At 37.9% G+C, this 14,443-nt stretch overlaps 1 protein-coding gene and 1 pseudogene across 9 annotated transcripts in view; one reads left to right on the top strand and one right to left on the bottom strand.

Annotated features, from left to right (window-relative positions):
* Window positions 1–14,443, bottom strand: part of gab1 (GRB2 associated binding protein 1) — an 81,298-nt gene that overhangs the window by 22,717 nt on the left and 44,138 nt on the right. For 8 of the 9 annotated variants that reach the window (XM_089132159.1, XM_039649559.2, XM_089132156.1 and 5 more), the window contains one exon: window positions 5,351–5,648. In XM_089132159.1, coding sequence (XP_088988285.1) covers window positions 5,351–5,648 — 298 coding nt within the window. Of the gene's footprint in view, window positions 1–5,350; window positions 5,649–8,988; window positions 9,235–14,443 lie in introns of those variants that run through there. The other variant, XM_089132158.1, reaches the window with a different exon arrangement.
* Window positions 671–2,994, top strand: LOC148978515 (uncharacterized; annotated as a pseudogene).

Below are 14,443 nucleotides of genomic sequence, written 5' to 3' on the forward strand. Positions count from 1 at the left end.
CGTGCAAAAAGATCAAATGAAACTCAGATGTGTGGTTGAGTATATGTGTGTGTATATATATATATATATATATATATATATATATATATATATAAAATGCCTTCTGTTTTCTGGAATATTTATAGAATATATCATAATTACAAATTCAACTGAAAAATATGGAGACATTTGTTACCAAGTTTTATATGACATAAACCCTCTGGGGTATAAAGTGTTTTTGGGGTCTTTGAGGTGTTTTGACATTTGTGTTTTGATATTTGTCCTTTTTTTAGTTGCTTATAAACATTAATGACAAAGGTGAAATATTTAGCACAAACAGGGGTACCATAATATGTGAGCAACATGTATGTACATGTTTGTAGTTTTGAGAGAATATTGTTTATGCATGTTATTGTTACTTACAATAAAGGGTTTACTTATTGAAAAAAAAAGTAATGGGGTGGGGCGCTGTCTGCACACGCAAGGTCTCTCGATCGCTTACCTCTTTGTTGTGCGCGCATGTGGTTTTGAGCATAGCATCTGTCTCGTATGCACGCTCGCTCTAGATTACAGGATATTTTAACTAATTTGCCACATAACTAGTCGATCACAAGTGGCTCAACTGGTAGATCTATAGATAAGCTCATTTTTAAGCATTTGGCCAACTGGGTTGACACTTCAGCATGAGAAAATGGGGGTGTGGCGTGAGAATTGGGTCAATTGCATTAATGTGAAATTGAACAGATGTTCCTAATAATCCTTTAGGTAATAAAATCAAAATATAAATGAAAGTGAAAAGCACATTTTTAGTCATACCTGGAAACAAGTCCTAGTCAAATAGGTTATATGGGCCATTCGAGAGAATTATGCCCACATATTTAGATATGGTATATTGAAGATAAGATTAAAATCGAGAGCAGAGAAGAACTACATGTTTTTGTGAAGGAACTGATAAAGGTTAAGGCTGGCATCCTACACAGGCCATGTGAACGTGGCGAACTGCGTAGAGAGGAACCCTGAATACAAGACGCTAATGAGAAAGCGCCATTAATCCATGATGGAGTCTCAGTTTTTATGTGCCATCTAGGATAACTTGTGAAGCTTTTTGTCTGTTCTTATAAAAAGAGCTTTTCTTTATCGCTGACTTCTTATTTTTATTTCCATCTCTCTTTGAACAGCCTACTCTCAAGGTCATTGGAGTGCAGCTGACAGGGTGGTTGTGCATGTTTTTGTACAAGTCTCTCTTCAAACTCTGCTTTCAGTTAAACGCACACAAACACACCACTTGTGCGCACACACACATTGACACCCACACACACACCCACTCACTGGGTTGGATTTGACTCTCTCTAAGTGCAGGCAGCTCAAGGCTGTCAGGGCCACTTTGTCTCTTTCTGTCTCTTAACTTTTTTTCCCATTTTCCTCCTTCCCTCATTCTTCTCCCCCTCCCGCTCTTGTTTGTCAGGCTAGCTGCTGAATCATCCAAGCCCTGGAAAACCCCCCTAAATATTTGCAATCTCAGTACCCTGTTTAGTGTTGGTGGCTAATATTGGCAAACCCTGTGTGTCTCAAAATAGACAAAATTAAATATCTGTAACTTTTTGGGCATTTCTTAAATTTGACATATTGTCAATATAGCAAAAAAGAGCATGTGCCTCACATTTTCAACATTATTTAAGTATATATATATATTATGGGTGTAATGATGCACGTATTCGTATTGAACCGTTCGGCTTTCGGTTCGGTTTTCAGTAGGCATTTTTTCGTTGTTGGACAGTTCGTTGGACCATTTTTCCTGCAGACCAAAATTTTGTGATTTCAAATGTAGGTGCGTGGCAAGCACACTCATAATGTAAGAGACACTGGTGTGACCACAACATTGCCCAACATCAAATGGCAAATATAATGTAAGTGGAACGAATTTGACTTGACTCGTTATTGTGTGATTGACAGACCGTTTATCAGTTTGGACCAATGCAGCACGAGCCGATCTTAAGCAGACCAGACCAGAGAGCTGTGTAAGGACATCAGGGATCAAATTGTAGACCTGCACAAGGCTGGGATGGGCTACAGGACAATAGGCAAGCAGCTTGGTGAGAAGGCAACAACAGGTGGCACAATCATTAGAAAATGGAAGAAGTTCAAGATGATGGTCAATCTCCCTCGGTCTGGGGCTCCATGCAACATCTCACCTCGTGAGGAAGGTCAGGGATCAGCCCAGAACTACACGGCAGGACCCGATCAATAGCCAATGGCCAGCTGAGAGCTGGGACCACAGTCTCAAAAAAAAAACAAAAAACATTAGTAACACCACGCCGTCATGGATTAAAATCCTGCAGCGCATGCAAGGTTCCCCTGCTCAAGCCAGCGCATGTCCAGGCCCATCTGAAGTTTGCCAATGACCATCTGGATGATCCAGAGGATGAATGGGAGAAGGTCATGTGGTCTGATGAGACAAAAATAGAGCTTTTCGGTCTAAACTCCACTTGCCATGTTTGGAGGAAGAAGGATAAGTACAACCCCAAGAATACCATCCCAACCGTGAAGCATGGAGGTGGAAACTTCATTCAAAACATTCTTTGGGATGATTTCTGCAAAGGGGACAGGGCGAATGAACCGCATTGAGGGGAGGATGGATGGGGCCATGTATCGCAACCTCTTTACCTCAGTGAAAGCATTGAAGACGGGTCGTGGTTGGGTCTTCCAGCATGGCAACGACCCAAAATACACAGCCATGGCAACTAAGGAGTGGCTCCGTAAGAAGCATCTCAAGGTTCTGGAGTGGCCTAGCTAGTCTCCAGAACTGAACCCAATAGAAGATCTTTGGAGAGAGTTGAAAGTCTGTATTGCCAAGCGACAGCCCTGAAACCTGAAGGATCTGGAGAAGGTCTGTATGGAGGAGTGGTCCAAAATCCCAGCTGCAGTGTGTGCAAACCTGGTCAAGAACTACAGGAAACATATGATCTCTTTAATTGCAAAAAAAGGTTTCTGTACCAAATATTAAGGTCTGCTTTTCTGATGTATCAAATACTTATGTCATGCAATAAAATGCAAATGAATTACTTAAAAATAATACAATGTTATTTTCTGGATTTCTGTTTTAGATTCTGTCACTCACAGTTGCTATGATATAATTGCAGACTTCTTCATGCTTTGTAAAATCGGCAGTGTATCAAATACTTGTTCTTCCCACTGTATGTGATTTGGCAAACGATGTGAAAATTTGTTTTAAATCATTAAAAAAAAATGTTTTTACAGTGCAGAGAAAAAAGCACTCCATCAATGCACTGATTTAAACTGTTTATCAGAGTGAATGAAAGAGAGAAACATTATTATTACATTTATAGCCTTACAGTAAAGGGATTTGTCGTTTTTGATGTCACTTTGAATTATAGAAATGGCAAATTGACGTCACATTGCTGTATCGGCTCAAATGCGTAAGCAATGAATTACTATGTGCTCAACAGTCCTTTCAAGTTTGTCTTCCTCCATTTGAGAACAACAGTGTGTTCAAAAAGTAAAGAAATGCTTATTAAGCTGGGTGTACATGGTGCAAAGTTTTTTCACTCAAAAAACTTACTATATCTATTTGCATCAGCTTAGACAACCAACCCTGTGACGTCACGCTCTGGTCTCTATGGTACTGCAAGATGGCAGCGCCATTGCTCCAAAAGCTATAGCAAAACATCCCATTTTTTTTTAAATGGTTACATTAATTGTGTTTGTTATATATATATATATATATATATATATATATATATATATTTGTTAAAGTGGAAATCAGTTTACTAAATATTGTAAACTTGACTGACTGTTTCATTTCCACTTTAATTTATCTGTAATTTACACACATTTCATGAACATGCATTGAAAAGAATAAATAGCAGGCCATAAAAGTGTACACAATCGCTGCAACAAAACTAAATCTAGGCTGTCTCAACAACAACCACAACATAATTTGATCCTGATGCTGTTAAAGAGTTCATGTCAAGAGTCATGTGCACTGTATAGCAGTAACTTGCACCTTACGGTTGTGGTCTTATATATAAAAGTATTTCCAATTTGCATAAAGACACCCTGAGAGAAAGCTTTAAAAATTCAGACTTCAAAAGGAGGAGCACAGGCACAAATAATGCTCACCAAACAAACAGACATAGTTGAGGGCAATAATTCTATCGCTTTTATCATAGAATTCATTTTTATGTATCGTTACACTTGTGTCTCCTTCTGTCCAAAATGTCCTGTCTTCTCTCGACTCTATCCTTGAAACAAGTAGAAGTTCACAAAACGGTGAAGGACAGATGTACATCCATAAATGTTTTCTGAACCAGTAGCTAAAATATTAGCACTTCCTTAGTAGAAAACCAACAAGAGCATAATTTACAACAACAGCATTCAAAAAAATCACTTCTAAAGAAGGCCACTGTAAACTGACAGCATCTGAGATCAATACAGCTGAGCTGATGGAGACCTGAGGTGCTACAATGAATCAATTTTAGGGGGACACTTCAGGCTTTGGCAATTCGATTTCGATCAGCATTAAGGTTAATGACCATTATGCCAGAAGGGCCTAGGAGTGCAATCAATCAATCAATAAGATTTTTCTTTTGAAAAATATTTTTAGTTATTTTCACTGGCCAAATTAATTGTATTTTGTCAATATTCACATTATTAAAATTTAGATTTTGATTGCTGCAACCACACACTCAAAAAAAAGTGAAAAGATGAACCCATCATGCAACTGTTAAAGCTGCACTAAGTAAATTTGTGTTCAAAATTTATGTTGATGTTATTATGATATGTTTCTTACAGCAAAACTTGCAATAGTTTGCAGTTAGCAGTTTTATATATTTTTTTTTTATATACATACCCGACTGATCTCATGAAATGGCGTATGTATGACACGCCAATTTGTATTTCCATTTTTGGCGTGCTATCAACACGCATAATCGCTTTTCAGTGTGTTTATGAACGCCGTTGACGTAACGTTACATTACTGTATATATAAATATAGGACCTACCCCAACCCCATCCCTAAACCTACCCGTCACTGGGGTTATACCAATACCATTTTGCTTCGTTTCACTCGGACATTTAACGGCAAGTACATACACGCGGAATCACTCGGACATTTAACGGCGTAGACATGCAAGCATACAAGTGAATAGCTGAAAATGCGTATAGATAACACACCACTTGACTTGAAAGCATGTTTGTTTACGCAAAAGTCATGATGTCATGTTGTATATACATATCTTCCTCAAAAGTACAAAAGAATTGTTAAATAAAACTGTTTGAAATCATTATTAAAATCCTCATAATTCTAATCCCTAGATATCTCTGATGTGTGTTTGCATTTGGCATGATTTACCTTCCGTATCAGTGGGGTTGAAGCCACAGATATCACAGATGCAGCGCACCCACTTGTTCATCTCCTCTTCAGTGTCTGCCACCAGGTAAAAGATCCGGTCGATAGTCTTGATGTCAAAGATGAAGCTGTGCTCCAGGTCCTTCTTGTTGAAGGTAAGACCGGCGTCCACCTGCTCGCACAGGTTCAGATCGATCACGCGGATGGGCTTCTTGGCATGGTCATTCTTGTAATATTCCAGCACGTCTGGGTCTCCTGTCAGCCTCCCACTGCGCAGAACAAACCATCGCTTCTTCCATGCCTGAAAGGAGAGAAGAGAACCATTTCAATTACGCTGCATGTACTACCATGTCTGGATGGAGAAGCCATTGAATGATTCTCCTGACCGATTTCACTAATATGTACCATTGAGGCAAGTCAGTTCAATCAACAGCCATCCTAGTAACGTTTCAGATAAATGGGTCTGCTAAATCCATAACTGTAAATCAAAAAGGCTACAGTATTTTAACTCATAACTTTCATTTTTCAGTGGCCATATTGAACTTTGTGATTTTTACCACTCTTTTGTTTTGTTTCCTCCTCCTACTGACCATACATGTATCAAACAGATGAACAGGAAGTTTATAGACTGATTAACATATCCACCATCTACAAACTACAGTACAAATCTACAAATCTACAGTTCTTCAGACTGGTCTCTCTAGAATAAGCATGTTTTTAAGCAAATTTATAATATGAGAACTGTACCAAATGAACACCAACTAACTGCAGGAAAAGCATTGTGAAATGCTTCAGTCCTAAAAGTCATTATAGGTCTTTTTGTGACACCTGATCCTGTTGATCTAGCCGCATGCAGTGGCGACCGTGGGATCTGACCGACTCAGTCTGGCAAGAATCCACACAAAACTCTGCCTGGAGATACTGGCTAAACTCTCTGCAGACATATTTTAATATAACACCACACAAAAGCTTGCAAAGCACTTATGCTAAAAGAGGAAATTGTCAATTACAGCTTAAATATGCATTTAAGTGATGATAAAATATGTTTTTTTCCCCTCATTTCAAATGATGGGAAAATGCAAATGCATGTTTTACATAAACCAGAGTTCAAAAGGTCACATATTGTGAAAAAGTGATGAGGTCTTTGAGAACTAGCCTACATGAATCAGATGGGTGGATGTAAAACATGGTGGAAACAAAACAAAAGAGGGCAACGTTGTGTGAAAATGAAAGGAATCACAAGAAGGAGAGGTTAAATTCATCAGGTGGGGGGAATAAAGGAAGTGTAAAAAGACGGAAGTGTGATTCACAAAGAAATATGGATAGAATAAATAATTATGCTGAAAGCAGGTAATGATCAGCCATGAGAAAAAGTTAGATAAAGTTAAAAAATAATTTTAATAAATTATTAATAAAATACTACTCTTGAATTACGCATTGAGTCCTTTCAGTCAAATAAATAAGCTATTGATTGCTTTATATAGTAATAAAGTAAAGTATATTTAATTATTAAAAATGACAGTCAAAGGAGCAAAAGAAAATTAGTTCAAAAGGTGTTTTGACTAGTTAATCAATTAGCGGTGCAGAAAAAGTGCTTGATCGACCAAGTACAATATAAAAAAAAATCTGAAATACATGAAATAAGTTTTTCTTAGATATGCCCTTAAACATCAACAGACCACACTCTCTTAAAAAAAAAAAAAAAAAAATGTACCCGGAAAAATAAATAAATTCACTGGCTTCTGTAATTAAGCCACCAGACTGCCAGGAATGCTCAATCTGTGTTGTTGTTTATTTTTTACCATCAGGTTTGGAGGGGATTCACAATGCTGTACTTTACCCCCTCTCTCACCCCCTCTCAGCTGTTTTTCCATCCACAGAGTTCTCTTTGTTAGAGAGCCAAGCTCTGGCCCTCTGGATATCACCCCACTGCACGGCAACAGCCCCGCCACGTCAAACCAAACACACACACAACATGACACTCAACAACTGATCAGCATGATAGACCTAATTGTGTGACGTGACCTAAATTTTCCAGTGAAGTATCATCCGAGCACCATGTCACCCATATTAAGTTGAGATAGGAAAGCTCAACAGTCTCAGGCTGAGACTGTTTCATTCAGCAGAACATTCTGGTTGCAATATAGAATCAGGATTAAACAATAAAAGGGGGGAAAAAAATGTGTCAGAAGGAGTGTGTGACAGAACAAGTCATTTAATTAACATCTTTAGCTTTCTTCCTCTCCTGAAGTTAAACCAACACAAAGGCCCCGCTTCAAAACAAAGCACTCACAGCTCAAATTACACAGATAGTGTGTGCATGTGTATGTTTACTAGCAGAAGACAGCCCCGGCTAACCTGTCACATGGATCATCTTACGTGGGTACAGCGACACAGGCGGAACACAAGATCTTCCAGAGAACTGTGCCAGTGAACCGTGAACATTCAGCAGAACCAGAGTCAAGCAAGAAGAACACTGATAAGTTTAAAACCAACTAAATAAGACATATAAGAAAATGTAATAAATCAATAAAATACAAATTTAAGTGTCAGTTAAATTATTTTTGGTCCAAAATAATTTATTTATAGTTTAAAAATCTACTTTAAACATTATTAAAAGCATACATGCAATTCATCCATACAATGGCTTGAATACACCTTGTATGATGAACAGGTTAAGTTAAATTCATTTGAATATTTCTCTGTCATAAAGTAAAAAAAAAAAAAAAAAAGTGGTGTCAAGAACTGTCATGATACCATAACTCATCAAAAGAAAGAGAATCTTAATAGTATAATATTCTTGTTATTATTTCTTTGAAAAAATAAGAGCAGTGAAACAGTTATGATAATATTATAATTATTTAAACATTGGAAAAAACATTTGTCCTCCAAATCAAAGTGGTGTACAGAAAAAAAATAATATACAGAAGAAAAAAAATGCAGGCAAAATTACATAGAGGACATTTAGAGGACCCCTGCAGAGTGCCAAGGTCAGTAAGTGTCTTAAAATATCTGATAATTCAACCAACTAACAAAAAAAGATGAATTAATATATCATTCTTACACTGAAAAGTTGAAAAATGGTTTGAAGATGCAAACAACATTTAGGGAACATTTAGGGAACAAATATTTAATCGAAAAATGGTCTAAACGTTTTTCATTATTTGAAACCAACATGAATACAAGTATTACTTGGCACATTCATTTTAAACTAGATTTGTATATATTTAATTACTATCATTGTTGAATATTGGACAATCTTATAACTGACCCCTAAAAAAAGTTAACTTTACTCAGTCTAGGCCAGGGTAAAATTTAAAAAATAAATACAAGGCATAGATTTAAACAGTTTCTTCTGGCAGCTGCAGAGAAATCTGAAGGGGATAGAAATATCAGCTTTGTTTCATTTCAGTGGAAAGATGTCTTCATTTTAGGAAGAAAGTGGCCAGGTTGAGTGAGCCATAAACACCACTCTTTCATGTGTGCAATTACTATCTCATTCTCTTTCTCACTTTAACGACTCGGGTCTCTAGCCGACATACTCGCCTTTGTCAGTAAAGTAAGATGTCTTCATTTCAGACAATAACACTCCAGCATGACACCAATCCAGCCATGCTACTTTGGTGATTTGTCAATCCTACCTTGAGTCCCGGCTCCAGAATGCAGCTCAGGGAGCGTAGTGTTTAGCCACCAGTTGTGAGTGCCTGTTCCATATTGTTTAATGTCAGAAAGCCAGCAGAAGCACACAAACCCAGACTCTCAAATGAACACTGATCTAAGGAGGAGCGCACGTGAGATGCATGAGTCCCAAAGAACAACAGGACGGCCACAGCTGGTCACCTTTAAATTCTGAAGACATCCAAATTGACCCTTTTGTACCCAGTTTCAAGCGCGGGTCATTTAGTCCTCTTCTCGAAAGTCCTTCAGCTCCAAGAGAAGTAAAGTGAATGTGTTTGTGTATAAGGAGGGAGAGGGAGTGAGTACAGGGTGGGACGAAATTGAAGAGGCCCCTCCAAGTGTGGCAGCAGCTGTCTGTCTCAAACACACACACACACACACACACATATACGCAAGTGTGATGCACACAGAGGCATAGGGCCACAGTGTCACTGTCTTGACTTAACAGAGATGCCATTGAGGGCCAAACTATAGGGGAATGCCATCCGAACTGAATCACTCACTGGTCAGTCTCTCTGTGGATAATTGACGTAATAATCAGTAGCAGAAACCACACAGGAACAGGAAAAAAATAATGTTTCGAAAAAATGGCAAGCAAAGCGAGACCACAAGCTTCTACTGTGGTAGCAAAACGACACAACTCGCATTGACCGTGAATGCATCAGCAATCATTTCTCACATGCCTGAAATTCCAAGTGCATTACCCTGCACTGCATTTTAGATGAGGGGCAAAATCAGAATGGGCTTTCTAAAGCATGTAGACATGCAAAGTGTTTGCGCTTCTTCACTCCACAACATCCTCTCCTAAAGTTCTCATTGGGATTGAAAAGTATTACATGTTAGCCTGGCATGCCAGACCTACATCAAGATGTTGGATCTGGGAACTCATCATTGACGGGGCTCAATCCGAGGGCCGGGATAAACGGTTGTCTTTCATATTCTCTCAGAACGCAATTGGATAGCGTTACAACCAATCAGAGCAATGAAAAAGGTGACGTTGTTATATTAAACTTTTACTGTATCCAGTATATACCTGTCAACATTGAACATTTAAAATAAGGGAGAATCCATCCCCAAAATAAGTGATTTTTTTGTTTTTTTTAAATGACCCACAAACTTTAAAAATAAAACACTAGCCTAATCATTAAAAGTCTAAAGAGTTTATAACTAGCCTACATATGTGTGAGAGAAAGAGACAGTATGTGTGTATGTATGAGAGAGAAAGAGACAGTGTATCATTAAAATATCATAGAGAATGTTTAAATACTAATATCAGCTTACGAGGGAAACGGAGGCGGAGTAGTGGTGCTTCGGAGGCTGAGTGCTGGAGATGATTCGGGAGAGGTCCGTGCACCTTTACCGATCAGAGCGCGCGCTGACACGGAGAAAATCATTTATACTCGATGCGTTCACACGAGCGCGGCAAAAAATGACAAGTTGATTGATTCGCCACAGATTTTTTGGAACAGCTACGCATCCGAGGACGAACGACTTCAAACCGAATATGTCTTCAAACCGACCGTCGCAACTCTGTCGTCATTATGTTAAGCCCGCCCGCCGACTCTTATACACGATGTGATTGGCCTGTCCTGAGTTGGGTTTTTCCAGCTAAAACGTCTATGGAGAGTTGCTAGACCACACTGGCAGCTAAATTATTTTTGCTGCCGCTAGGGTGCGTCTAGATTTCTAGGCTAATTACATGTCTCTCTGGAATACAATGGTTTTGACTGGTCATTTGCAGCATTGAGTGGTCAAAAATTTTGAATAGATCAAATGTGTCTTTAACTGTTGATCATTAATGCAAGAAAGAGAAAACATCATTCAGAAACAACAAACCAAATAGCAGAGGCCATGTTACACTGCAGATTAGGAGTAACTTTGACTGCAGAGTGGTAAAGATATATCACCAATCACAACCCAGGTTAATTCGAAATATGTTCCTGTGATGACACAACTGCAAAATGATATTGCATTGCTTTATGCACCTTTTGCAACACTTTCAAGTGAAATGGCCAGTAAGTATGGTGCGTTAAGTGTGTTAAGTTTTATAAAACAACAACAGATGAATATGAATCTGGCAACATTTCACTATGTTGGTTGTACGTACCGTGGAAGTTCGTAAATGAAATGTCTTGTGAGTGGCACTAAAAGTTAAAGCTCTTTTGCATTTGAAAATAACATACCACCTACACTAAGATAAAGGCTAGTATTAACAAAAGCAAATGTGAGATAATAATAATAATAAAAAAAAAAACATTTGCTGAAGTAACCATGGAATTTTAGCTTGTATCTACAAGTCTTTTAGTAGATCATGTACTGTAGTTATTATTTGTTTCATGGGACTGGTACCACGTGCTTCTCGTTGCAATTGCAATGCCGTCCCAGGTAAGCTAGCAAGTTAGAAAAAGCCATACATATGGATTGAAGGTATTAGTTTACAAATAATATATTCAAATAAAAAAGCATTTTGAAGTTGTAGCAAATTATTATGCAAAGAACCAAGCAAAAATAAACAATTATCAAGATTTAATCTGCCCCTAATATATTCATAATTTGTATGGGAAGTAATAAAAGCTATTGTTTTACTGCCTGTGGTGTTTCTTTCAGATGTAAACTGCAGTCAAATGTAAAGATACGCTTTCGATACTAGTTTTGCAAAAATGTAGAGGTACATATTTCTAATGACCCTAAATTGTTTAATCCAGTTGAGTTTAGGCAAAATTCAGAATGTGACAATCAGCTTCCTTTGGATTCTAAGTTTTTTAACTCAATTAAAATTCAATCCAGAAACCATCACCAACCAGTATGTTGAGATGGTTCAGTATTCTAGCTAACAAATTAGATCAGTGGTATCTAAGGAGACCAGAGCTGGAGAGTGTGTGAGAATTGACAGTTGGATCATTTGTAAGTGTGAGATCGTTCCGAGACAGAATAACCGTGACATGCTCGCATCTGCCTGCCAAAGCCACTCCATCCTGAGTGTACAGTAATGAGCGCCGCACACCATGTGTGTGCTCAAAACACTCATAGACCCATCGTGTGCACTTTACCGGGAAGCTATGAGAAATGCACAAGTTACATGCTGAGAAATATAAATTCTGCTAAAGCAGACTTCAAATCATCTTTGATTAATAATACTAACATTTTTTTATTTTGAAAAATACATAATTATAATATTGTTGTTTGATTTTATTTTTTTAACAACTATTCAAACACTTGATACTTCTGCACCTACTATTAACTAAGATAATCACCCTGCAGTGGGGCTGCACAATTAATCCAATAAATGAGGTTACAGCTATAAATACGTAAAATTATAATATAATTTTATAATACATAAATTATCTGTAGTGAGCCATCCATCCGTTAAATCGCAAAGAGCTTTGTGTTTTGTTTATTTTATTTTTTTTTTTTACTTTTGATAATAAATAAAGTCTCAGCTTTCTGATTCGGTGTATTATATCACAACACCATTAAAACAAAAAAAATGGCATTTTTATTCTCTTAAATGTGACGTGACAGATCAATGTAGCACCTCAGTCCAAGATATTTTTTTTTTCACTTTAATACTTTAATAATAAAGTTATAGCATGAAAAAACATGCATGAACATCAAAAGGTATTGAAAGATAAAGTACAACTTAACAATCTATCATGTCTCATGCAATCGCTCAATCTGTTTCAACTGCAAAAGACGTCCATAAAAAAAGCTTGTGAACAATGTCACTTAATGTTGCATTTACCAGAGGAAAATTATCCAATGTTCACAGATCATTAGAGAAGAGCTTATTTACTGCTAATTATCCATGCATGTTTGAATAAATTTGCTTATGAGAACTCTTAAGTGCAGTACAACTAAGTTGTATACAAACATTTCAGTTTTTCAATCTAAATATATTTGAAAAAAATATATATAATACTTTTAACCTCTAATGTTGTAGTACTAAATGAGATGGAGCAGTTCTTTTGTTTTGTTTTTTCCCCGTTAAAGGGTAACTAAACCCGGGGGGTTTAGGCGGGGCTGAGCGGGGTGGGGGTGGGGTGGGGAGGCGTGCACCTGAGACCTGCAGTGAGCCGGAGTGACGCAAGTAGCTTTGCAACAGAGCGGTCATTTGAAGTCGAGGACTTTTCTCCCCAACCTTCACCTGAAGTGGAGGAGGGTGAATTGTCTGTGGACACAGGGCGATATCAATTCAAGCCACTGGCTCAAACTGCGGTCTTAACTCCCGCATCGCAACCGGCATCTGATGAGTTTTATCGAGTTGATGTCAATAGCGTGCGCTCTGTGGGCGTATTGATATTTTGCTGCTATGTGAAAAAATTCAGCAAAATGCGCCGGCACGTTTGTCGACCCCAGAGGATTAACTTTAGCCTAACCATAAATTGTGATTAAAATATATATGATCACTAACATCAAGACGCCGCTGCGGTGGTGGAGTCCAGCGCGAGCTGTGTGGTGCATGTCCACCTCTATTCCGTTACCATCCTGATCACTGTACTAAACACAGATACATCTATGCTAACTTGAAGCTATCCTAACTGTACTATGCTACTAACTAACTAGGCTTCACAAAATAATCTAAATAACTATATAAATGCTATGCTAAATAGATGCTACAGATCCTGATCGTTTTCAATCGTAATTCCAACTCTTCACTCGCAGTGGTTTTGACGAAACAAGATGATTTTTAAACTGCCGAGGGTGTGGTAGCTGTAGCTCGTACCAAGGGCGTGGTAAGCTGAAACCTGCGTACGTCACGAAGAACCGCAAACATCCAATAGGAAAATTAAACTACAGTAGAAACCGTTCAACCTGAAGAGGGCAGCACTAAGACGTTTTTACACCATATTTTGTAGAAATAAAACACTTTAAACCCAAATGTCAAAAAAGTTACTCGAATGAATGATCAGCATTAAAAAGCACCATTCTTTCAGATCATTAACTAAAAAAAAGTTGGTTTAGAGTTTAGTTACCCTTTAAGAGGCAGAAATTCTGAATAAATCGGATATCTATATTGGCGGATAAATTTAGCATCGGTGCATCTTTAATCAATCAATATTTAACTTTTTTTTTTGCTTGGTCATGCTTTTATGAGACTGAATCTAATCAGACCAGCTTTTTTTTTTTTTTTTTTATTAACCAGACATGAGGAAACAGCCCTGTGTGTTTGGGTTTAAAGGCTATTAACCGACTGGATGACGGCTAAGTGTATAATAATAGAACTAGCCTGTCCAGACCTGAACACATGAAATCTGGGCACCTCCCCCTCACCATCTAATAGCTCTTAGCATGACATCATCCTCTCAAGTCTCATTCCCATCCATCTCCTCATGCTACAGCCCTGTCTTTAGGTCATTCTATACACAGTAACCAGGATCATCAGTGCTAACCAAGCCACATGCAAAGCGCATTCATTTA

Source organism: Pimephales promelas, chromosome 6 (genome assembly GCF_988280905.1).
Source record: "Pimephales promelas chromosome 6, fPimPro1.hap1.1, whole genome shotgun sequence".
Lineage (NCBI taxonomy): Eukaryota > Metazoa > Chordata > Actinopteri > Cypriniformes > Leuciscidae > Pimephales > Pimephales promelas.